The following is a 26,066-nucleotide window of genomic DNA, read 5'->3' as shown; positions in this document are numbered from 1 at the left end:
GTCTCTCTCTCTTTCCTCTTGCTACAAATCCAACCATGTTATCCAAAATGTATCTTAAATCTATTCTCTTTGCTTCAAAATTTCTTGATCCCGCACCAGGCTGTCTTCACCGAGGCACCTCGGAGGGGAGTGGGTTGAGTTTCCCTCCCCGACCCAAGCAGAACTCCAGCAGCCAAAAGCCTCCAGAACCCAACCACCACCATGCTCAAGTCCTCCCTCCACACACTTGGACAAGCCTTACCCAAGTGGGATCTGGCAGAAAAGCCCAGGTATGTGAGCCTCGTGACTGAGACCTCCAAGCCCACTTGAATCGAGACTGGGTCTCCTCCCCCCATATCCCCAGTTTTCCAGTAGCTTGGCAGTCACACCCACAAGCTGCCCCCAGTGCCATGTAATCTCATCAATGGCTAAGATACAGAGACTATAAACCAAAGCTCCCGGAAGAGAGAAATGCAGAATTTTCTGGAGCACGTGGCAGCAGACCTCTTATACTCAAGCCTACTTATGTACCAAAAGTATAACACATTTGTTTGTTTTTAACATACCTGTTTGTATTCTCTTATATATGGGCTTAAATGACTCCAGAGTGAAATAAAATATACAACAACCTTCAAAACAAAAAAAATCTATTCTATTATTTTTAATCCAGTGTTGTGGCTTTTCCTTCATCTTTTCTCTCATACATGGTCATTCCAGAATACAGCTTCTAGTGGCCCTTACTCAATATCTTACATCCATATACTCCCCTTGTCATAGTTCCCAGTTTGCCTTTTTTATTTGGAAAGGGGAAGTTGGGTCACACCCACATTGCCCAGGGATCACTTCTGGCAGTGTGCACCACATGTGGTGACAGGATTGAACCAAGAATGGCTGTGTGCAAGGCAAGTGCCTTATTCCCCGTATTATATCTCCAGACCCCAGTCAATGTTTAATGATATAAATACCATTTCTTGTTTCACTTGTTTAGAATATTTCAATCTATCTCTTCTCAAATTAAATTCCAAAACTATAGACCCAGCCTTCAAACTATACCTGGTGTTTCTAGGACTTTTCCCATGCTCATCTCTTAATTTGAAGTCTATACTTAATTCTCAATCTATATTGAATGTTTTTGTTTACTCTAGCCATGCCATACTTCCTCTTCTTTTTTGTTGTTGGGAACACACCTGGCAATGCGCAGGGAATACTCCTGGCTCTGAACTCAAGAACTACTCCTGGCAGTCCTTGGGGACTATATGGGATGCCAAGGATCAAACATGGGTCAGCTGCAGGCAGGGAAACTGCCCTACTCACTGTACTATCTATCTAGCTCCATCCTCTTACTACTAAGGCTATGTTTTTGCCTTGAACTCTACCCCACCCCACCCCAGCCCTGCCATGGTTAGTTCCCTATTCAGTATCACATTTCAAATTGCCTCTCTAATCTTCATCTCCAAGTAATGTAAATGTCCTTGCTAAGCACTGCCTTAGCCGACTAAGTTTCTCGGAACATCACACTTGCTGTATTATAATTACTTGTCTTATTTTCTGCATTTCCTATTACTTCTAGAACTGTCCACCAAGATCAAGTCCTATCTTGGTCAGTGTTTTTCCAAATATTGTGCTGACAATGCCAAGAAAAACTTCAAACATTACTTGATGGTTGGTTTTATCCATTTTCTCAAGCAGGCCCAGTAACGTCTCCATTGAGAGACTTGTTGTTACTGTGTTTGGCATATTGAATACATCACGGGTAGCTTGCCAGGCTCTGCCATGCGGGCGAGATACTCTCAGTAGCTTGCCAGGCTCTCGGAGAGGGGCAGAGGAAACGAACTTGGCCGCTTACAATGCAAATGCCCCACCTGCTGTGCTATCACTCCAGCTCAGTCGCGCAGGTTAGCACGTGGTTTTATCCATACTTTATAATATTTATTTTTATTATTTTTTATTATTTGGGGCTTTGTGTGCCACACCAAGCAAGCTATGTTCAGAACTTATTCCTGTCTCTGTGCTTAAGTGTCAATTACGCCTGGTGATGCTAAGGGGTCTACACTCAGGACCAGAAATCAAATTGGGGCTGGCCGCATGCAAGGCAAGGGCCTTATCCTTGTACTGTCTTTCCAAGCTCCATACTCTGTGATCTTAAAAGATGTAATTCCTTTTTATTTTCTTTTATGGATTTATAGCATGTATTAGTTAATGGAACACAGCACATTTATGATCAATCATCCCTTAGTTTTAAAAATATGATACCAATTAGTGGAATTAATTATATGCCTAACATTGAAAAACAACAATCAAATCTTTGACAAAATGAGAAACAATATTAATTGTAATTAATTATTAATCTTGGTATAATTAGTAGATTCAAAATTTAAAATGTTAACTAAACCTTTAAATAATAGTAAGTTATGATTCATCTTTCACAAGCTACAAATTGCATTTAATAATACTTTTAAATATATATATTTTTGTATACTTTCATGATAAATTATAATAGTTTTCTGTCATAAACTATAAATTACAGTATGTTATGACTACACAAAGGAAACCTTAATGAAAAAGTATCTACAAAAAGTACTATTAAAATTTTTTTAAGTACCATTAATAGACTTTAAATTGCACACCTAATTTCCAACTTATGTCTCCACTTAACATTTGGCCAATCTAAATATACAATCTTCTCTTTGGTTTCAACAAAAATTAATTTCTACTTTTAGACAACTTGTGCATTTTCTGTCTCATGTATGTTCTCCTGACTTCTACAAGTTTACTTATTTAGGGCAGTGGGACCTAGTCACTACTCCCTGTGATTCTAGGACAAGGGGACAGGTTCAATGAGAGGTCCTGGGGATACTCTGCTGCAAAGGTCCTGCAATGTCAGGGATTATCCAGGATGCTCTGGGGTTTCACAGGAATCCCCAGAGCCAAACCAGCTGTCCTTGAGGTAATACCCAGCAATGTTTATGGGAACATGCTTAAACTATCTCACAACCCCATTATGTTTAAATCCTACTTTCTGTACAAAAACTGTACTCAAATACCACGCCCCCTTGTGAAGAGTTGAACTGAGCATTTCTACACTCAATTCCATAACATCTTATCATTCTCAATGACACTATGTTCTATTGGTAGCTCTATATAAGCTATTTCCATAGAAGGCCACTACATACTTATGTCCTCAAAACTCATGGTTTGTAAGCACAATACCCACAGGGGTGTGCCTTTTCCTAGTCTCTCTGCAGAAAATACCATTTCTCCAATTTTCCCAAAGTTGCCTATAAATTAGAAACAATCTTGCTTCTTTATATAAACCTTATTTAAAAATTCTAAAAGGAGAGGCTGATTCACATAATCCTTATACAAAATCAAACAGTGCTTCAAAACTATGTTGAACAAATTCATAGATTCTCTCTGCTTTCACTTACCAAATTAGACTCATTAGGTGGAATATACTTTTCAGTTCCCATTCGCACAAGTCCATCATGGTAAAGAAATATTTTTAGTGGATCGCATGATGTTACCAAAATATAAACTCTTAAATCAAACTTGTAGCCTTCCATTAAAAATGGCTTTTCAATGTATTCTTGAACAATCAAGTGGTCCTGAGATGGAAGCTTGTCACCATTTCTTATCAAAGAAATCCTAAGTTTAAAGAAAAGAATTAAAGAATAATTTGATATGGAATCAAAAAATTTACAAAACTGTCAGTGATACTCAAGAACGAAAGTTTCATAAGACACTCTGAAAGGTCAAAAAGAAACTATAACAATGAATGGTTTTTAAAAAGCGGTCAGAATCAATATCTTTGGAACTATGGAAACCAAACCAATGCTTACAACCAGGAAAATTCAAACAACAACAAAAAAACTAACCCTGTGGTTGCTGGTTTATTTTTTTATTATTTTTAGCCTTGCAAGCGGCCAACATGGCCAAGCTGAGTTTGATTCCTCCGCCCCTCTCGGAGAAACTGGCAAGCTACCGAGAGTATCTCGCCCACACTGCAAAGCCTGGCAAGCTATCAGTGACGTATTTGACATGCCAAACACAGTAACAATTGTCACAATGGAGACATTACTGGGCCCACTAGAGCAAATCAATGAACAACGGGAGGACAAGTGACAGTGACAGTGACAGCCTCCTTTTAATGTTTTCACTGATATCAATTGAAAACAGAAGTTTTAAATTTGGATATTATCAGCTTTTCTTTTTTACTGTATAGGATAAGACTTTAATTCAATATTTTTATATATGTTTATATGTACCACATATGAATATAGTCATTCTGTATCTGTTTGTTCATTTTTTTTAATTTGGGGTGTTTGGGCCCACAATGGGCTTGGTGTTATTCAGGGCTTTGTGCTCAGGGTTCACTCCTGAAGGTGCTCAGAGGATCATATCTGGTGCCATGGATTAAACCAGGGTCAGTCACATGAAAGACAAATATCCCACCTTCTGTGCTACTTGGCCCCATGAATAAAAGGTTTGCTTTGTTTCGGGGCCACACCTGGCAATGCTCAGGGGTTATTCCTGGCTCTACACTCAGGAATTATTCCTGGAAGTCCTTAGGGGACCAAAAGGTAAAACGGACATTGAACCTAGGCCAGCCAAGTGCAAGGCAAGCATACTACACACTGTATTATTGCTCCAGCCCCATGTAAAAGATTTTTTAGGCACTTTTACATACTATAGTCCCATCTGTTATCTACAATTCAGCAGTGGCCTTAACAACAGCTGATGTTTTGATACTGACTCTTAAGGGGAAGAATGAACCTTACTCCTATGGGTTTTGTTTTGGTTTGGTTTGATTTTGGTGGGTTGTTGTTGTTGTTGTTTTATTTTCACTTATCAATAAAGAAAGGTAGCTGGAGGACCTCAAAATACTTCCTACCTGAGAATTTGCCTCTGCTTAAATGGTTATTTTAAGGCAATTATCAAAAACATTTCATGACAATCCTCATTGTCTGGGAATAATTGAAAGAAATAATAATTGGGGGAAACAATAGATGAACTAAAATGACTAGAAAGAAAGTTAATAATGAGACTCTTCAGAGAACAAGGACTGGTTTTAAATGCTTTGATATATTACTCAGAATTTAGAAGGCTGTATACATGCCTCAGACTCAGCACAAAAGCAAGAAATACAAGAGATGGCCCTCAGCACTCATCTAAACACAGCTGGGCCTGGCTCATGCATGCAGTGAACACTAGGACAGAATTCTGAACTTCCTGAACAACTTCCCAGTTACACACACACACACACAAACACACACGCACACACACACACACACACACACGCCATCAGAAATTGCAAAATTGAAAAGTTTCTTGGCGGTGGAGAGGGGAAGGAGAGGTGTTCTTATATGGTTTGAGGTGTTTAAACAAAAATATATGTAGTACAAATTGGAGTAGCTCTCCAATTAAAAGACAAAATTTGGAAGCAGGTATTTAAAAAAATTCCCGTATATACCACCTACAAGAGACTTACTTTATAATCAAAGATTTGAGTAAATCAAATATGAATGAATGGAAAAGATATTCTAGGCAAACTGCAGCTGAAAGAGAATTTGCATAGCCACAGAGTAACTGTTATAATATCATAGAAAATAGACTCTGAGATAAAAAGTAGAACAAGATAAAGAAGGGACATTTTATGAGAAAAATGTCAATGATTCAAGAAAACAGAATGATTATAAAAATATATATAACAGTTTTCCAAAATATATGAAGCAAAACAAAATAAAAATAAAAATGGACATCTCACTAATACTTGAGGTATTCACTACCCCATTTTCATAAATGGCTAGAAAAACAAAGAAACAGCATGAAAACAGATCCCACAGACAAGCCAGGTATCTTTTACTGATGTACTAAATGCATTGTATGAGGTAAGCCTTGGCAGCCCTGTGCGCCTCAGCATACACACAATACTTTCCAAGTATTTTTGTGTTCTTGCCAATCATATTACTGCTTTGTGGTATTTTTACATTAAATATAGATGTATATATATTTGGAGACCAGAGAGAATGCTCAAAGGACTAGAGCTCATGTAGGAGACCCCAGGTTCAATCCCCAGCACTCTGTTTCCCCATAAGTAGAACTACTAAGAGTGATCTCTGAGCTGGGAATAGCCTCAAACATGACTGTGTGTAAAAGCTTTATACACAATAGAACTTACTGAATATTTCTAAATTATTCTTCTGCCTAATGAACTGGTTTTGTAAAGAAACAGAGAGGTTCAGAAGCTTAATTGAATATGCTCACAGAAAGTAAATGTAACAGGATAAAATGTGTAATGAATCTCAGAGCATAGGGCCAGGGTAGAAAAGGGGAGGTCACCTTGACCCCACTGAAGATGGAGGGTTATCCAGGTCTAGAAGCAGTCCCAAGGAAGAAGTGTCTATTTGAGACAAGGCAGCAGCTGTAGAAATACTGAAAAGAATAGCAGAGAGATCTAGAGAGGCAGAAGTACTCTAGCTGCTGGGATTTGCATGTCAACATGCTTGTACTTGTTTATTCGTGGACTGGTAAGGCCTGGGAAAATTCACTTATAGATGCAATATAAAACATTAAACCCAATAAGGGGAGAATAAAAAGCACATCACCCAAGTTCCCTTCAGAGTGTCATAGAAAAAGTTTGGCAAATTTGATGTAGGTGCCTTCAGATTCAAAGTGGTACAGTGATTGTCAGACTCAATAGCAAGCAAGCTATTGATGTGGATGCTTTGAAATTACACACCCTGCGAAAAATCCATTCCTATAAGATTTCTTAAATGGAGTGAGTGCCTTCACTTCTGCATGATCAGGAGAACAAAGGACATCGAAGTATAGAGGTTTCAGGCCTACTGTGAGCAGTGGTAACTGTGTCTGTGTTGCTTTGATAATGTTTGAGTTCTAGATATAGTCATTCCAGAGATAGCTACTGTCTTTGTTGGATGTGTGAGGAATGGTGCTAGACACGGTGAGTCATGAGAGTAAGAATGTGATCAGATGCTCTACACAGCTCATTCAATAGGGAGCCACTAGTTACAGGTGGTTATTGAGGTTGATATATATATATATGTACATATATATATCTTGATATAAAGGTAAATATATACATATATATATATATATCACTCCTGTTCTCCACATTTCAAATACTCAATAACCTCACATGACTTAATGGCAGTTGGTTCTGAATATTGCAGATACAGGGTACAAGGAAACATAAGGAATTTCCCATAATGTTACTGTTGGGTCTTTTCTTTCTTCTTTCTCTAACAGGGATCCCATTTCTCTGCTCTTTTTCGTGGTTGTTAGTGTTGGGAATGTTCTAGACCATAGGAACTTAGGTGTCTTTCTCTCTCAACCTCTTTTTGCCTGATTAATTTTCCTAATTAAATATTTCCAGATAACCATAAAGAATTTTATTTTAAATAAAAGCATTTTTTGTTCTTCTTTGGGCCACACTAACTATGTGCTGGGCTTACTCCTGGCTCTGTGCTCAGGGATGACTCTTCCTATAGTAAGTAATATGACCCCATATGGCACTGCAACCATGGTTTAAGCAGGTAGGTCCTTGTTTAAAAATCTAGACATGGGCAGAAAAGGTCACCACAGATCCTTTTGACCAGGTCTCAGAAAAATCTTGGGGCTAGAAAGACCATGAACAATAGGTCACTTTCTCTTTTCAATTCTATGGTTATATTATGACCTTTGGTTATATGGGATATAAAACTCCCAGAAGGGGGACGGAGAAGTAGTGCAATGGCTTGGGAACTTGCTTTGCACTTGGCTAACCCAGGTTCAATCCCTGGAATCCCATATGGTCCCCCAAGCAGCACCAGGAGTAATTTCTGAGTGCGAGCCAGGAGTAAACCCTGAGCATTGCCAGGTGTGGTCCCCCAAACAAAACAAAACAAACCCCCTAAATAGCCTTTTTTATTTTTTCTTGTAAAAAGAAAAATCATTGAGAATCTTTGGTTTACATGCTGTTAATAATGGTTTCTCATGAACATAATTCCAACATCACTATTTATTTAAGAAACATTTATTACAATAATATGGCTTTCAATTTTATGTTTATGCTTTGGCACACAAGGTTGTTTACCTCCACTACCACCAAAGAAATAATGACCTTTTGCCATTGTTTTAAACTTGCTTCTACTCCAACCCATCTCTTCTACATCCTCCCCTTGGTAATCTCAGTTTTGAGTCCAGGATTCTTGTTTTTACTGACTATTGTTTGTTCCTTTTCTTTATTACTCTTTGTACCACATATGAGTGGGCTGGAGCGATAGCACAGTGGGTAGGGCATTTGCCTTGCATGCAGTCGCCCCAGGTTCTATTCCTCCATCCCTCTTGGAGAGCCTGGCAAGCTACCGAGAGTATCCTGCCCGCACAGCAGAGCCTGGCAAGCTCCCCATGGTGTATTCAATATGACAAAAACAGTAACAACAAGTCTCACAATGAAGAAGTTACTGGTGCCCGCTCTAGTAAATCGATGAATAATGGGAAAACAATGCTACAGTGCAGTATATATATATATATATATAAATATTTTAAATATAAAATTTTAACATTGTGAAAAATATAAACTTCAATTATCCCTCAAAATATTTTGATACTAACATAAAGCACACCAACTTTAACTATGAAGTTCAAACAACACTACCTGATGTACACAATTTAAAATGATGTATGATTACATTATTCCTAAAAGTTTTTAGAAAATCAGTTGAATAAACTGCCAGATAGCTTCATTTCCAAATATCTTTTTCTCCTAAAGCATTTTAAAACAGGAGAATAAAATGACCTATGATTCTATAAAGAGCAACCTCAGATGTTCCTTGAAAAAAAATACCTTCAGAAAATATAATCAAAAGGAGACAAAAATAAGTGATATACAATAGTCTCATCTTAACATTTCTAGTTTTCAGCACATTTACATATCTAGTTCAAAATGTTCTAGAACATCTAAAACAAAATTTTCCAGTCATTTTAAATCCAATTTCATGACCACATAATAAAAAACTTACTAAGTAGTGGCCCTGATACATCATTTGTGGAAAGGGATGTGGAGACTCCATCACTTACAAGGGCCAGTGGAAAGTCTCAGGGGGAAGTAGAGACTGAGAACCTGCCAGTGGCAGGTCAAGAGGTTATGTGGTGCAGATTAAGGGTCACACACCACTTAGCAAACTAATGAAGGCAACAGTGAATGGCTGGCTTGTCGGTGTGGTAGATCAGATTTGATGGGCAGCCAATCAAGGAAACACACACCTGCACAGTTGGAAATGGGAGGATCAAGATACAATAGATGTTTTCCAGCCACAAACAGGTGTTGTCTGCTAATGCAAGAAACCTGCTACTTTGTTCCAGAACTCTGCTCCTCCAGACCAACAAGACAACTCAAAAACTGTCCTTTCGTTCATCACATTCTGATGATTTTTCATTCTTTCAGTTTCTCCTTTGTCAATTCTTCATTATACATAAAGGATGAGGCTATACACACGTCTGAATCACAACAGTTCTAACTAAATGGACGATGGCCTGTTGTGATTGACATGGAGATGAAATGGAAAAAAATACTGGCTCTGTGAAAATACCCACATTTTCCATTGGTGTCGTGTACATTCAGCTCTTATCTTATCTATCCCAGTATGTTATTTTGTTCTCAGTTTTTAACGACAACAATACCAACAACACCATCAAAACATAAAAATAATTGCAAACTTTCGTTTGAGTAGAGAATATTTCAATATTTTTTCATTTATCATTGTAAAATCAGGTCCAAGTTTCTAACATTTTTGTAGTTGACTCTACAGGTAAAAAAATGTGTTTTTATACTAAAAGAAATAAATTCTAGATGATTTTTAAATGTCTTTTTGTTTAACTAAACTTCTGGTTTAAAACAGACTTTTAAAACTTATTCATTAAGCAAGGAAGATGTTTTACTTTAAATTTGACTTCTAGCTACAAATGGGTATCTCCTTTTCCATTTCTTTTTTCAGTTTAACTCTAATGGATATCCTTATTTTTTTTTTATGAAGTTCAATCTTAAATTATTTAAAAATACAAATCTTATTTGTATTTCAAGAAAAACATTTAAGAAAAAAATAGAAAACCTTTTTCCTCTCTGTTTTAGTAGTTTCACAACTTGTTGACTTAATTTCAAATTGAATAAAGTCGGGTGGGGGGGAGCAGGATAATAGAGCTCATTTAATAGTTCCAAAAGGCAATAAAAAACCCATTTTATTATTTTTCTCAAATTTTTATTTAGTTGTTATATATTCCAAGTGAAAAATACCTACCCATGACCCATCGCACCATTAGCTGGTTTAACTATAAAAGTTTTCTGCTTTCGTTTTTTCTTCAATTCCTTCACATAGTTCTGAAATTGTGTATATTCTGCAGGAAAGATCCAGGTTCGAGGAATAAAGGTATAATCCAGCGGCTGGGACTTGATCATTCTACAAATTAGAGATAACATCAAAGGTCATTTATAGTAAAAATCTTCAAAATGTACCTTCTCTCTGCTACTGAAAATTACTGCAAGATTTTAAATTTCCATCAATTAGAGTTTAAATTCCCACCAGCACCTATTACACCTGTTCAGACACCTTGATAGGTGAATCTAAGGTTAAACAAAAACAACTGTAGTCTCTGCCTTAGGTGCTCATTTACATATTAATGATTCAAATATTTGAGTACATATATGTGCTGAACAATAAGGACGCTGAGATGAATTAATACAGGCTCTTCTCTAAGGAATCAATACACAGGTTACTAGTTAAATACGATATGATAAATACAATATAGAGATGTAAGACAAAGTGATACTGTGGAACAGTTCATGAGTACTCAAGTATACAAGAGGGCATTAGGAAGGGCTTCACCATCAGGTGCCATCCATATAATTTCTCTAAAGCTAACTAAATCCTCTGAATCAGCAGAAGGGAACATGTGTGTGTTTGTTTTGGGGAGATACACATGCTCTGGGATCCCAAGGCTCCCGGAAGCAAAGCATGCTCTTTGAGCCACATCCAAGCCAGTGTGCTTTTGATCAACTGGTTTTTTCTGCAGTGGTTTTGGGGGTTTAATAACTTTTATGAGAAAGCGGCACGAAGTCTCTAAACAGCAGGTTTTGTTTCCATGAACTGTATTTCTCTACTTTTATGTAACTTTTATGGCTACATTGCAGTGCTGATATTTTTGTGTTTATTACAAATTAAGCTATTTGATACAAACCTTAGGGATAGTATTAGGCCTGTTGATTTTTAACCAGTCTCAATCATTAGCTTTTTTTTAATTTCATTAGCTATTTTCTAATATACCAATTACTAACAAAACTAAATTAGAAACGATTTAAATATTTCTACTAAAATATTTTTCAAATACATCTATTTTATAAGTGTATGTTTTTATAGATGAGCAAATAATGTCCCCAAATGATATCAGTAAAAACTAAAATAGGATAATAGTACGAGGTATATACGGAGGTTGAGCCTAAATTCCAACACTCGGGTGTGGGATATGTAACCTACTTGGCATCGACAGCTGGAGGCTCGTGTGCTTATTAGATTTCAAGTGCACTTTTCAAAGAACCATGTAAAGAAGTTATATTTTCACTATGAAAAACAAAAAGTTTACCAACTGCATCTGTAAAATTCAGAATAAATCACCGAGAGAACTGGTTTGAAGACACACATACACATACCTGAAGGAACTGTAATAATAGCGCAAATATCCTGTTTGGATTGTTTGTTTGTTTGGTTGGTTGGTTGGGGCTCATGGGCTACATGCAACTCGTACCCATTTGCAGAGGTACTCCGAATAGGCACTGCGGGGAAATCAAAGCTGAGCCTCTCACAGGCAAAGCACACGCTCCAGTTTTTGAGATAATCTCCCTTGCCTCTACTGTTTTTTCTTCTTATCTCCAGTATTTTAAAATGTATTCATTACATTTCTAAATTATATGAAGGCAATTCAAAATTTTTATTAAAACGAAGTATTTTAAAACTGAGGCCAGTGAGAGAGTACAATAGGTAAGCACTCGCCTTGTAGGCAGCTGACCTGGTTTCAAATCCCTGACTACTACCAGGAGTGATCCCAGAGCACAGAGTTAGGCAAGCCCTGAGCAACACCAGGTGTGAACAAACAAACAAACAAACAAATAAATAAACTAATCATGTAGTATTTATAAATTATATCACTCTTTCATACACATTTGGAAAACTCCAAGTCCATGTGGAATACTTTATTTAGATTATATAGTACAAATCATTTGATGTTAAAATGTATATCTTCAAAAGAGACATGAAGTCTTGCTTAAGAATTTAGGAAACTTTTTTTCCCCTTGGGCCACACAATGGTGCTCAGAGATTACTCCTGGATCTGTGCTCAGAGAGTTCAGAGATCATTCTTGGCAGGGCTCAGGGGACCATATGGGGTGACAGGGTTCAACCCAGGTCTCTTGTGTTCAAGGAGAGTGCCCTACCCACTGTAGTATCTCTCTAGCCCCAGGACTTTAGGAAACATTTTATTACAATTCTGTCATGGATTTACTAGGTCATAATTTTTATCTAACCATTTTTCCCTTGACACAAATTCCAAAGAGCCCATAACATAAGAAACCACTTGCCAAAGCCTGCTTAATGGGCCTACATTGATCCCTGGCTGCAAAGACATTTGTATTCTAACACACTGCCAGTATGAAAATTTTTCACATGGTAAATCAAGTCATATTACCCACTTCATCACCCCTAACCTCCCCTGGCATTAAAGATGGAAACTACCTTCCTGAACATCACCATTCTGATAATGACTCCACCATTTCCCATCAGCTTCCCTATGTTTCAGTTATACTTGGTCCAATTTCCCTTTCCTGAATATCTGTATTTTTTTCCATTGTATAACCTTGACCCATGCTACTCTTCTTGCCTAGAAAGTGATTACCAATCATATTCACCAGTAAACTCCTATTCATCATTCATATTCTACCTCCCTTATCACTTCCTCATGGAAAGACTCCACTGCCTAAGACAGAAGTTGCACGACACACTAACTCAGAACTATGTACCATTACTTCAAGGCACCCTCACAATTCACAGTGCAAAATTATATAAGTTGTTAAGCTGCTTTTGATTACTCAAGTATCCAGATCCCAGCAGATGACTTGACATATAAAAAATATGCAGGTCAAGAGATCATTCAAAGTCTGGAGTGCATGTTTTGCATACAGGAGGAAACAAGGGTTTGGCACTATATGCCCCACTTCTAATTCCCAGAACTACATCCTCTGAGCACTGCTAGGAGGAAAACCCCAAGAACTCAGCAGGAGTAGCTCCTGAGCACTGCTGTACCCAGCAGCAAACCAAAAATATATACATGTGTGTATGTGTGTGTGTTGAATGAAAATAACTGACTTAAATACATATTTAAAAATTAATGTAATAATGCCATTTTCTCTGAAGTCCTTTTTTTCCCTAATATTTCATTTTAAAAGAGCCTATCATAGAGGCAAGCTGGTGGATAGGAAGAGAACTGAGGTGACTAGTGGAGGGACATGGACACTATATATAGACCCTGGTCTGGAACAGTGCATTCATTTCTGAAGCTCTATCATGAATAACTTCGTAATTCATGGTGCCTAATTTTTTTTAAAGTAGCACTGTCCTCCCGTTGTTCATTGATTTGCTCGAGCGGACAAAAGTAAGTTTTCTTACATACTTTACTTGTAGGGATTCTTTCCAGAGAGAATTTTATTTTTGTTTTGTTTTGTTTTGTTTGGGGGCCACAGCCAGCAGTACTCTGGGTTTATTCATGGCTCTCACTCCACGCAGAACTCGGGGGGCCATATGGCACATCATAAAGAGAACCTGGGTTGTCCAGGTGAGACAACAAAGAACCCTACCCACTGTACTATTGCTCTGTATTGCTCCAGCCCCCGTAAAGAGTGAATGTCTTGAAACATATTATTTTCTGGCTATAAACTGTAAGTAACTCCTCATTTTGGTTACCCTCGTCTCTGTTAAAGAAAAGAGTTTAAAGCACCAATGTCTAAATTATTAGATAAAATATAATAATATGGCATATATATGCTAGCCTTTGTATTGGTTTCCAGCATCACTTGATTTTAAACCACCCAGGATACATGCACAGATGGTTATGTAAATAACCATCAAAAATGTTTAAATTTCCACGCTTTTTCCATACATTTTTCCAAATATTTTCTTCTTTAAATGCCTTCTGCCTTCTTTTCAAACATTTCAATAAACCTTGTGACATCCATTTCATATGTTAATTTCCAGTAAATGATCTCAGTTCTCCTCATGATGATCTCACCTACCATCTTTGTCCCTGTCTCTACTGTAGCACAATTAAACAGTTTGTATCAGTCTTTCTCTGTACTAAAATGTAAGTTCTACCCACTGACAGATCTTATTGATCATGCTCAAATGGTCTGTTAACAGCATTTCCAGAAAAGCACATTAGTATTTTAAATCTTGATTCATAGATGAATATCTGGGCAGGCATACTCTTGATAAGCCACAGTATCTATCTGTATGTCTGTGCAGACCTATACCCCTTAAAGTCTATGATATCTATTACTCAATAAGCAGTATAATAGGACACTACACATCCATATAGCATATAATGCTATAAATGGAACAAATTTGTTCTTACAAGATAACTATAGATAAATAATACATATTGAATGCCATGGCCAGATGTCCTCTGAAATTTAAAGAAAAACTTTCATTGCTAGAAAAAAAAAATAAGCTGTAGTAAAAAACAATCCTAGGATTATGGAAATGGGAATTTTGTTCCCATCCAATAATTTGTTTAATTTGATGGAAGACATTCAGGACCTCTGACTCTCAGTAATATCCACGGAAAAATGTAGAAACAGAATTAGGGAACTTTTAAGATTCTTCTGTCTCTAAGAAATATACCAACATATCGATTAAAACCAGTGTAACCCTGTGAAATATAGCACTGTAACATTCAAACTACAAACTTTAAGCAGGTCTTCTCTAGAGTAAAAGAAAATGAAGATTACTTGGTCATATTTCTTGCTAAGAAATCCTTTCTACAGATCTCTCCCATTCCTGGAAAATGGTTGATCCTCTGTAAAAAAAAAAAAAATCCATATTAGTATGCTCAACAAGCTGAATGAATATCATCATACATTATAATACTATGATATAGTTACATTTAACCTTTGAATGTTATTTTTTAATGTGCTAACCATTGTAAAAACATTTAAAATTTAAAAGACCTTCAACAAATTTATGGAATCAAAAAAGTCTATGGTAACCAGAGAATTAAATTTATAACTTTTAAAGATTTAATAAAAGGAGTTTATGTGGATATAAAAGTTACATGGATGTAATTAATAGTGGGAAGTTCAATATCCAAATTATTTTGGTACTATAAACTTAATGTGCATCATATAACGATACATCATATGATTTTTCTATTGGTATCATAGAAAACCTGTGAAAATGTACTTAATTTGCTTCACATAGTGAATTTTGCATTACTCTCTTACTACCAGCTTATATTCCATTTAAAAAATAGAAAAATAAAGTCGAATTTACACAGCTAAAATTACAAGGTATTTCCATATCTTGATCTCCCTACATAATCTGCTCAATATCACTCTTATCTTTGAGCAAAGTATAGAGAACCAGCCTATAAAAATGTTTCTTGTATCACTATTTTTTTTCTTTTTTAAAAAATTATTTATTGAATCACTATGAGATCAGTTAAAAAGCTTTCAGGTTTAAATCTCGGTCATACAATAATCAAACACCCATCCCTTTACCGGTGCATATTTTCTACCACTAAGAAACCCAATATATGCCCCCATCCCACCCCTTCCATCAGGAAACCTAATATACCCCCCATACCACCCCTCCCCCTGCCTGTGAGGCAGATGATTTCCACTGAATTCTCTCTCTACTTTGAATACATTCATTATTTCAACAAAAGATGCACCATTATTATTTGGAATTTTTCCCCAACAATCAGACCTGCTGAAAAGGCATTGTGAAATGATTTGTTTTCTATTGCTGATTATGAAGAGCATATGATATCTCACGGCCGTGATAGCGGCCATGCAATTTCGGATTTCTGATATTTTACTAATTATGTCTGGAGGGATTTCTGCCAAAAGCTGCATAGTTCCCAAATTGGTTTGTGTGCCTCTGGGGCCATGGCCGTGCCGGAGAGCCACTCGTGGGGGGCAACTCATCACTTTTTCTTTAAAGATGGAAAGAGGTTAGAAGTTCAGTTTGAAAGGATGTAGGCTTCATGAAGTCAGTACGACAGGATAACAACAACAAAAAAAACCCTATTCAGGTAAGTAAGGTGAAATATTAAGAACCCTATCCAAAGTAAATTGAAATGCAACCACACAATTTTTATAATGACAAAAAAATTATTAATCATAATTTACTTCACGATCAACTTCTTACCTGATAATTTTGTAATTCTGCTATCTTCTCCTGCTGAACTGCAGCATCACACCATATAAGGTTACTTGTTTCGTCCTCATCTGGAGCCTTTATAAATCCCATCTCATCTATTACTAAACGAACTGCAAATAAACAGTTAAACTAAAATTTAAAATCCTCTGAAATATATTCATTGTGGAAACATTTTTGGCCTGTAACATTTTAATTCATGGTAATTCATCTGCAAGATGTCCATTAGTTATAGTATAATTTTATTTTTATTTATTTATTATATTTGCCAGATTAAACAATACATTGTTTTCACATTATCAGAAATGGAAAAACTAATATGTGCTTTCATTTCAAAAAATAGGTTACCTATAAAGAAACAAAAAAAGAAAGAAACAAATAAAAATCAGCTTTATCTGTTCATCTCCAAGGGGAAGATGCAGAAGAGATATGAAGTGGGTCAAAAGATCAGGATTGGGATCCAATATAGTTAGAGAGAAGCACTATAGGTGTGTGACACACCATAGCATATTTAATTAGTTTGGATCATGGATATCTTGACATCAGTCACAGATGGTCTAAAAAGGGGTCTAATTTGTACTCATGACCATAGATAGTCTTAGCAGGATTAAAAAGGTTTATGAAAAATGTGTTCCTACTTACTAATAATATACTCACTAGTAACAGAACTATTTTTAGACCCTCACAAATTCTTAGTTTCAGTTCTTCTAATACTTAAAGGATACACAAAACAACTAGAATTTAGTTATTATTCATGGCAAAATGAAAACATGCACATAGCTGAGGCAATACCTCTTCTTGGAAAACGTACTTTGATGGATTGTTGTGATCTTGCATTAGGTACAAAATAAAAATGATAAAAATATCATCAGAACTATCCTATAATTTACACCTCCCCAGTTCAAATAATTTTTAGAAGTTAATAGCAATTCAGTTATGTTGACTCAGGCTATTAAATAATGAAGCAGAGTTTGTAGTAGGTATTTGAATTCTGATTCTCCTTTAAACTCCCAACTCTCTATTCCTGCTGAAAAAAATACGCTCAGAGAAAAGCTTATATTTAAAACTATTGATATGCCCTCTATTTATGTGCAGACCACAAATAGCACACTCTAAAATAGTTTATTTTTCAGTACATACAGTTATAAATTTTATTGGAAGTCAAAGTTTAAAACAAAAGTAAAATAACAGGATAAATTTTGAGTTTCAACATTTCTGAGTACTGACAGAATGATGTATCTATCATATAGTTGTCTACTAGCAGTCAATGTTTTATTTTTTCCCTTTTTCCTTTATTGGTACTTTCCTTTATCAGTGCAACATACATGAGCAAAATGTTGAAAAGAACTCATTTGTTTGAATTTACTTGAATCAGATATAAAACTGAGGATAAGATACTGTTGGGCTCAAGTTCTGGGGATTCTTGATTGTTTTTTGGTTGAAGAGAAAGAACCTTTTATGTAATAGTGCCTAGAACACAAACATGAAAGAAGTGATTGGGAGTAGATGAGATGAGAGAGAGGATTGTAGAGTTGAGGTTGGTATTTTCCACGAGAGGCTGATTAAACTTGGGATTGTTCTGAAGGCCCAACTGACAAATACAATACAAAAGTTGGCAAAAGGGCAATTCCTCTCTCTTCTGCCACCAGCCACCATGTTGCATTGGCATCTGAGAACTCAGGACTGCTAAACAACAAGAAGCGACACAAAATCCTGGCATCCTGAAAAATAAACTGCCTCAGAGGTAAATGCCAAGAAAGTCGAAAAGCTGACCTGTTTCGTAGTATGTGACAAACACTGCTCAGAGCAGTAAATAAATAAAGAGAAATAAATAAAAAAATCTTAGTGACAGAAATTGTGGTATAGTCAGAGTGAACTACTACTATGAAAATTAGTATAATTATTATTATTGAGAATTATTCTGTATAGAGCTAGTAAGAAATATCATATAGTAATGGAAAATATTTAACATTTCTTTACATTCATAAAATCATATTTGTAAAGTTACTTATATGTAATATCTATTTTATTAGGAAATTCAAAGCTTGGAGAACTGAAAAAATTGGACTTCAAAGAAAACTACAATAATGGGTATCAAATTCACTTTTTTGTAACTGTACTATTCAATCACACATATGCTCCAAGTGTTAAAAAGGAAACTGACACCATTTTAAGGATATCATCCTCCACATCACAGAAAAGAAACTATTGGGGAAAGAGAAATAGTACAGTGAGTAAAGTGCTTGCCTTTCCTAAGGCCAACCAAGATTTAATTCCTGGCATGGCATATAATCCCACAGTCCAACCAGGAGTGATCCCTGAACAGAGAAACAATGAAAAAAAGGAAGGGAGGGAGGGACAGGAAAAGGAAGGAAGGAGGGAAGGAGGGAGGGAAGAAGGGAAGGAAGGAAGGGAGGAAGGGAAGGAAGGAGGTAGGTAGGGAGGGAGGGAATAGAGAAAGAGAGAGAGACAGGTGAAATTCTTTTAAAGTGGCAATCCCAGGTGGTTGATAGCTGAAGCCAAATCAATGATTTTAAATGTTGGTCTTTCGGAAGCACTGTTCATTAAAAGATATGAAATAATCGGTAAAATAAAGATAATCATGTCAACCATTTTTTCACATTTCTCTGCATATTTGAGAACCCTCTTCTCCAAGTTTTTCTGTCCCCATTTAAAGAAACCACCACACAACTAATTCCATACAAATTTATCCTATTTTTTTTATTTTGCCTTAATCTACAGAACTTTTAGAAGCTTTTTTTTTTAAAAAAATACGGTCCAAGCATTATGCTCTAAAGTTTAGATGCAGAATGCACTTTAATGTTCATCATTATAAATTTCATCATGTTTTATTTAGGGAGCATAATAATTGTAAAAAGATCAGTGAATTTAGAATCAAATGATTAATTCAGGTTCATGTTCCACATTTGCCATCTGTGTGACCTTGCTTAATCTGCATGGCCTCACAGAGCTTCAGTTTTTTCATTTGTGCCATAAGAGACATTACATAAAATAATTATGCGAAATGTTATAATGTATTAATTATACAAGTACAGTGAGAAGCTACTTCATCATTCTAGAACAGTTACTATGTAAAATTAGGAAATTATCAGCCACCAGAGCCATCTTATTTTATTATATTTTTCCTTATTTACTTTCTTATAGCTATTGAGCACTCCAAATTTATTAACAGAGGGAAGAAAGACAAAGATAAAAGGCAGCATCAGAACTACACAGTCCATTTCAGATTTATTTGTATAATTAAGTCAAATCATGTGTGTAGAAATACTGAGTCAATGGTTTAAGAGGGCTAATACTAAAACCAGTAGCAAGAATTCTGCATGAAAAAAAAAGGCAACACCAAGATGAAAATACAAGTATCCTGAATCTGGATTGATTTTATTTCTGTTTTATTATTTAACCTGTTAAATGAACACTAATCACATTTCAAAACATAAGCAATGGCTTATCACTGGGTTAAGTAACAGAAAAGAAGACAGCCCCTTCTTCTTGACACATGACCAAATCTCTTTCTCTCCTCTGTGCTTGGTTTTTTTCATCCCAACTATTCTCTGATCCAACCTTCTAAGCCTAATGTAGCCGTAAGTTCTACTCAGCAGTGATGTACACTACTGGGTAGAATAAAAAGTGGTATGAAATGTCCCTGACAAAGGCTAATAGAATTTCATCCCTTGAAAAACTTAAAACAGTCTCCTTTAAATCAATGGTCCCCAATGAATCCCACCAGAACCTCATTGCTATCAAGGGAAAATTGAACACCATTCAGAGATCCCTTTTACAATGGTACCTTATGATTGTGCTTTCATGCTTTAAAATAGGTGCTAGTAGACTCTGGAAATTTCCCACTAAGTTGGAAAATCTTCTCACTAAGCTGCTTCAGGTATGTTCCTCTGAGGAACATCTGTTCGGAAACTATTGGGGGACTTCAATTTTAATGAAATAGTTCACTGACACCTGAAATTTGATGAATTAGTATAGAGTTGAAACTCACAAAGTAAGGGTAAGAATAATGAATATCCTTAAGTTCCTAATTTTCCTCAATTCTATTAATTTTTAAATATAAAGAAGAGGTAATAATTATTTGAGTACTATAGTATTTATATGACTTTTACAATGCTGGTCAAAAGGATCTTAATCTATAGCAACTGATTCTTATATATGCTTTATATTAAAGATACTACTTAAATATGAAATCTAAAATTTCAATTTTTCAAAGAACAGTATTAGCAAAGGATTGTTAAGCATAGAGATATATTTTATTCTTTATATAAATTAGACTCTCATTAAATAATTTAAAAAACCACAAATTTTTTACTTTTCATTGGACATCTAATATATAAAGTTACAAAATAATGAATAATATAGATCAAGCATAACTTTGTCCCATGAAAAATACATACTATTTTTCTGGGCTGGAGAGATAGCACAGCGGGTAGGACATTTGCCTTGCATGCAGCCAACATGGCCAACCCGAGTTCGATTCCTCCGCCCCTCTCAGAGAGCCCAGCAAGCTACCAAGAGTATCTCACCCGCACGACAAAGCCTGGCAAGCTACCCGTGATGTATTCAATATGCCAAACACAGTAACAAGTATCACAATGGAGACGTTACTGGGCCTGCTTGAGCAAATCGATGAACAACAGGAGGACAGTGACAGTGACAGTGACAATTTTTCTAAATACATAAATATACAAAGATCAGTTCAAATCTTGGGATTAGACCTTTGTATTTTTATAAATATTTATTTTACTTGTTTTTAAAATTAATCAAAATATTATATTTAATCCTAATTCACTAAATAACTAAAGTTTTTAGTTTACACTGTGGTCCTATTTAACTACTGACAAATAGTTAACAAAAGCATGACAAAGAAAAATTTAAAAGCATTTAAAGATTTATTACACGAGAAAACATCTCTCTGAATTTCTGTATTGATTACAACATCAAACTACTTTTTCAAATTTTGTGAAAAATCATGACTTCAAAGAGACCTACCAATTTCGAATTTTGTCCCAGCAACATTTGCTGTGATGGTTCCCTTCTTTTTCTTCTTTCTGACTTTCCCTTTTGTCTTGTCTTGATAAGGCAATTCTGTATTCAGATCCAAGGGAGAGGATCCCTGGATAACTATAAAAGAAATATAAAGTTCTGTAAACTAAACATTACTGGTCATTCGAATTTTATACCATAAATTAAAAATGCCACCCCCAACTAAAATTATAAGTTTTAAATCTTTAAGAATCTCTGGTGTTGTGAGGATCCTCCCAGGGTGGGAGAAGCATGCTGAAAGTAAACTATAGACCAAACATGATTGCCACTCAGTGCCTCTCTTGCAAAACACAGTACCCAAAAGAAGAGAGAAAGAACAAGGGTGGGATGGGGGGAATGGGGGGTGGGAGGGATGCTGGGACCCGTGGTGGTGGAGGATGGGCACTGGTGGAGGAATGGGTACTTGATCATTGTATAACTGAAACCCAAGCACAAAAATTTGTAAGTATGCAACTGTACCTCATAGTGTTTCACTAATAAAAAAATTTAAAAATAATTTTAAAAAAGAATCTCCGAATAGTTTTTAATTCTTTTAAAAAAAAACTCTCATACTCTATACCACTAAATAAATCTGCTTACCTGTTTCTTGAGGCAGAGATGGCATTATGGCCAATCACCAAGCAGTGTATACTATTAGACCTAGCTCCTGAGATGTCTGGAAAGCCTACATTGGGTTAAGTTGGATATGGCCCCAAATCACTGAAACTTATCATTATCTTGATGGAATACTCAGATTTCAGGAACAAGAGTAATCGGATGAGAAGATACCTACAGGGATTATAAAAGAAAGGCATTCAAGAGCAAATCCCACAAAATATTTTTAATAAATGCTAACAATGCTGTTTTTTGAAAGTGTCCTATCCACTGTACCATTTTTCCAGACCCCATTTTACTAGAATACCTCAACACCAAAACCAGGAAACTACTCTTTTGTACAGACCAACTATGGGAAGACACTGCAATGAGAATTTGAAGTCCTTTCTCTCTAGCTAGGAAGACAGTTCAAACGATAGGAGTCTGTTTGGCCTGCAGAGGCCTGAGTTCAAAACAAAAACAAACAAACAAACAAAAACAAAACACTGCCTGTTCCACCTGCGACCTCTGCCCCAGCATTGGTATCACCAGGAGTGGTCCCTGGATTGTCACAAAACTACTTAAGAGGTCCAAAATAAACTGAATTAAATTAAATATCTTTACACCTCAATAACAAACCTGGCATTAGGTATCCTTTCCCCCAGGTTTTCAGATAGGAAAATAGGCTAAATGGGCAGTTTGGTTTTATACATATATATATATATATGGATATATATACATATATATAACCAAAGTTTCAAAATAATGAATAATATAGATCAAGTATAACTTTGCCCCATTAAAAATACATATTATATATATAAAGAGAGAAAGAGAGAGAGAGGAGAGAGAGAGACAGCACAGCCATTAATAGAAAATACTGACTGTACACCCACTGCTTAATTCACTGAGTTCCACCTTTTTTTAGACATTATGCAACATATCATATAGACTTAAAAAATTTTGCAACCCTGTTACATTTCATACTGTAAGATATATTTTTCTGTATACTTCAAACCAAAAAATTAAGGAAAAGGAAGCAGAAAACATCCCTAATTTATTCTTAATGTCCAACTCTCAGCTGAAAACAAATTATTTTACTTTTCAGAATGAAAAAAGAAAAGTGGATTAAAGCTCATTTTAATCACTTTCTGGAAGATCTCTGATATCTTTAGTCAGTAACTATTTGAGTTCACAAATCCTTGGCCAACATCCTATTAGAAGACCAAATAAAGATCTCTTATGATACCAGAGTATTGTTACATTAAAATAGGTGACAAAAATCAACAAATGTTTGAGCAATATATTTCCTTAACTATACTAAAGAGGAATTATATTTATTATAGACTATAAAAACAGGTTTGTTTAATTTTTACTAAGTCAGTCAAATGACTTTTATTTGTATAGAGTTAAAACAGAACTTTAAAAAAACTAAAACAGAACTTTAATCTCCTTCTCTATCCATACATAAATTAAAGAGTCTGAAAACTATCTTATTCATATATGTGCTCATTTAATTCCATTTCTGGTCTGGTTAATGACTATAAATATGCTTTTAAAATTTCAAGGACTTGATTCTACAATCCCATTTCTAAACACTTCACTTTATTCTAGTATGAAACTCAAAAAGACCAATTAGAAGAAAGCAAGTATCAATTAACTGAGAAATACTTGGAGCTATTGGTTTCTTAAACTTGGTGCAAAGTAAAATCACTTTATAACCTTTTAAATTCCTGGGGTCCTGGCACATCCAAGGCTCAGATGAGACACACATCAACATTTTTCTTTTTTTTTTTTTTTTCAGTGTTTTAGGCACACTCGTCAATGTTCAGGGTTTATCTTCGGCTCTGCGCTCTGCACTCAGAAATTACTCCTGGTGGTGTTTGGGGAACTATACTGGATGCTAGAGCTCAAACCCAGGTTGGCTACATGCAAAGCAAGCGCCTTACCCACTATACTATCTCTACAGTCCCATCATGCATCAATATTTTTAAGGTACTTCAAATAATTCTGAGTGTGCAGCCAAAGTTAAGAACACCTGCCTCAAACACAGGACACAGAGACAAATGACAATAAAACACACATATATAAAACAATCAGAAAAGCATAACAACACTCTTATAAATGTATCATAGTCAATTAGTCTATAAAAGTCCTCATAGATAGTGTGTCCAGTTGAATTCTATCCATCACTTAAACTAGATCAATGTCCACTTCTTTCCTAAAAATTTTCTTTCTGAAGAAATTCCTATCTCTCTCAGGCAAAACTGGGTCTTTAAACATGATATGTTGATTTTTTTGCATAGAAGCTTAATTATGCTTGACTGGTATTTTAAAAAACTGGTGATCGGGAGTAAGACAATAAAACTGGTGGTTTAAAATGTGGTCTAGGTCACAAAATTGCATCAGATTTAATCTCTCTTCTTGGAACAGCAAGGTGGCTATTTTTATCCAGATCATCTTCCTGTTTATCTTTCATGAATTGTACTCCAACTCAACAAATACTATTATATACCACGCACTGTCCTTGGTGAAGAAAATACATTAAAAATCTTTCTAGGGTGAGGCCAGAGAGATTGTACAGCAGATAGGGAGGCTTGCCTTGCACACGGCATACCCAAATTTGATCCCCTGAAACCACCAGGAGTGATTCCTGAGTGCAAAGTCAGGAGTACAGTCAGCGTGGAGTGAGGGAGGAAGGGAAGGATGTAGGAAGGAAGGAAGGAAGGAAGGAAGGAAGGAAGGAAGGAAGGAAGGAAGGAAGGAAGGAAGGAAGATACCTTTCATTGTAGTGCTTGCATTCTAGAAAAGGAGATGTAAAAATTTGCTAAATATGTGTTTAAAAGTGCTAAAAGCTATGGAAGGAAACAGATTAGGAGATCAGATGTACACCGACTGGGGGGTGGGGTGGGGGGCCTGGGGCACAGGACAGGAGGCAGGAAGGACAAAGACAGCAATTTTAAATAACTATATACAGGTAGGACTTAGTGGTGATGTGGTATTTCAAGGATTGTGAAGACTTATCACAAGTGGAGTTTATAAAACTAGAAACATATGTGCCCATATTAGCATTTATGTGTGGGTGTGAACTTCTGATGCTCAAGAATTGAGGAAATGTACTACTTTCTGTGCCACTAAACCTTTAGCTCTCTAATATTGTTCTTCGTCCCAAATCTTGGTTCCCTGATGTATTTGTTTTCTACCTATTTTTATTACTGTTTTCAGACTGACAAAGAAAATATGAATCTCTAAATAAATGTAACTCATATAAAGTTTTGATTGCTGAATTACTTTTCTAACACTTCAAGGGAAGAGCACAGAGACCAGCCCTGCCCTCCATCTTTTGTTCCCATTCTGACATTATATTTTTATACACTCTTGATGACTCTTTGGTCCTTGCCTCCTAACATCATAGGAATGTTGTGAAGATGAACATTCAAAGAACAAATAACAAATGATGAATCTCTATTTGCCCGAACAGGCTATATGTCACAACAATAATAAATAACCCCAAATCAGGGCCAGAGCGATAGTACAGCAGATAGGGCTCCTGCCTTGAATGTGAAAGACCTGGGTTTGATCCCCAGTATCCCATATGGCCCCCTAAGAACCACCACTGGCAATAATTCCTGAGTATAAAGTCATGAGTAAACTCTGAGCATCACTGGGTGTGACCCAAAAAAGCAAAACAACACCACCAACAACAACAAAAAAGTACATGCCTACAGTCAAATACAGCAGTGTTTACATACATGGAAACACAGTAAGATTCCAGCATGGTGTGTATTTTAAACAATCACAAATCTAAGGAGTTTAAAACATCTCAGGTCTATTTTTCAAATCATGCTATTTAAATCATATCCACTAAAAAGTGGAAGGAGTAGTCCATACATCAGAGCCAGACAAGAACACAAGCTGCCAGCAGCCATGAGTCTATCAACAATAGTCAGTGCCCCAGAGGGAAAGAGA

General features: G+C 36.0%; 1 protein-coding gene across 1 annotated transcript in view; it reads right to left on the bottom strand.

Annotated features, from left to right (window-relative positions):
- The window catches only part of TTLL7 (tubulin tyrosine ligase like 7), a 174,862-nt gene that overhangs the window by 111,013 nt on the left and 37,783 nt on the right, over positions 1-26,066 (bottom strand). Inside the window, exons 2-7 of the mRNA XM_056123661.1 lie at positions 22,104-22,292; positions 21,471-21,602; positions 16,446-16,567; positions 15,026-15,093; positions 10,275-10,433; positions 3,408-3,624 (exon numbers count right to left, since the gene is read on the bottom strand). Coding sequence (XP_055979636.1) covers positions 3,408-3,624; positions 10,275-10,433; positions 15,026-15,093; positions 16,446-16,567; positions 21,471-21,602; positions 22,104-22,128 — 723 coding nt within the window. The 5' untranslated portion in view covers positions 22,129-22,292. The remainder of the gene's footprint in view (positions 1-3,407; positions 3,625-10,274; positions 10,434-15,025; positions 15,094-16,445; positions 16,568-21,470; positions 21,603-22,103; positions 22,293-26,066) is intronic.

Source organism: Sorex fumeus, unplaced genomic scaffold (genome assembly GCF_029834395.1).
Source record: "Sorex fumeus unplaced genomic scaffold, SorFum_2.1 ptg000047l, whole genome shotgun sequence".
Lineage (NCBI taxonomy): Eukaryota > Metazoa > Chordata > Mammalia > Eulipotyphla > Soricidae > Sorex > Sorex fumeus.
This window is presented reverse-complemented; position numbering and strand designations above follow the sequence as displayed.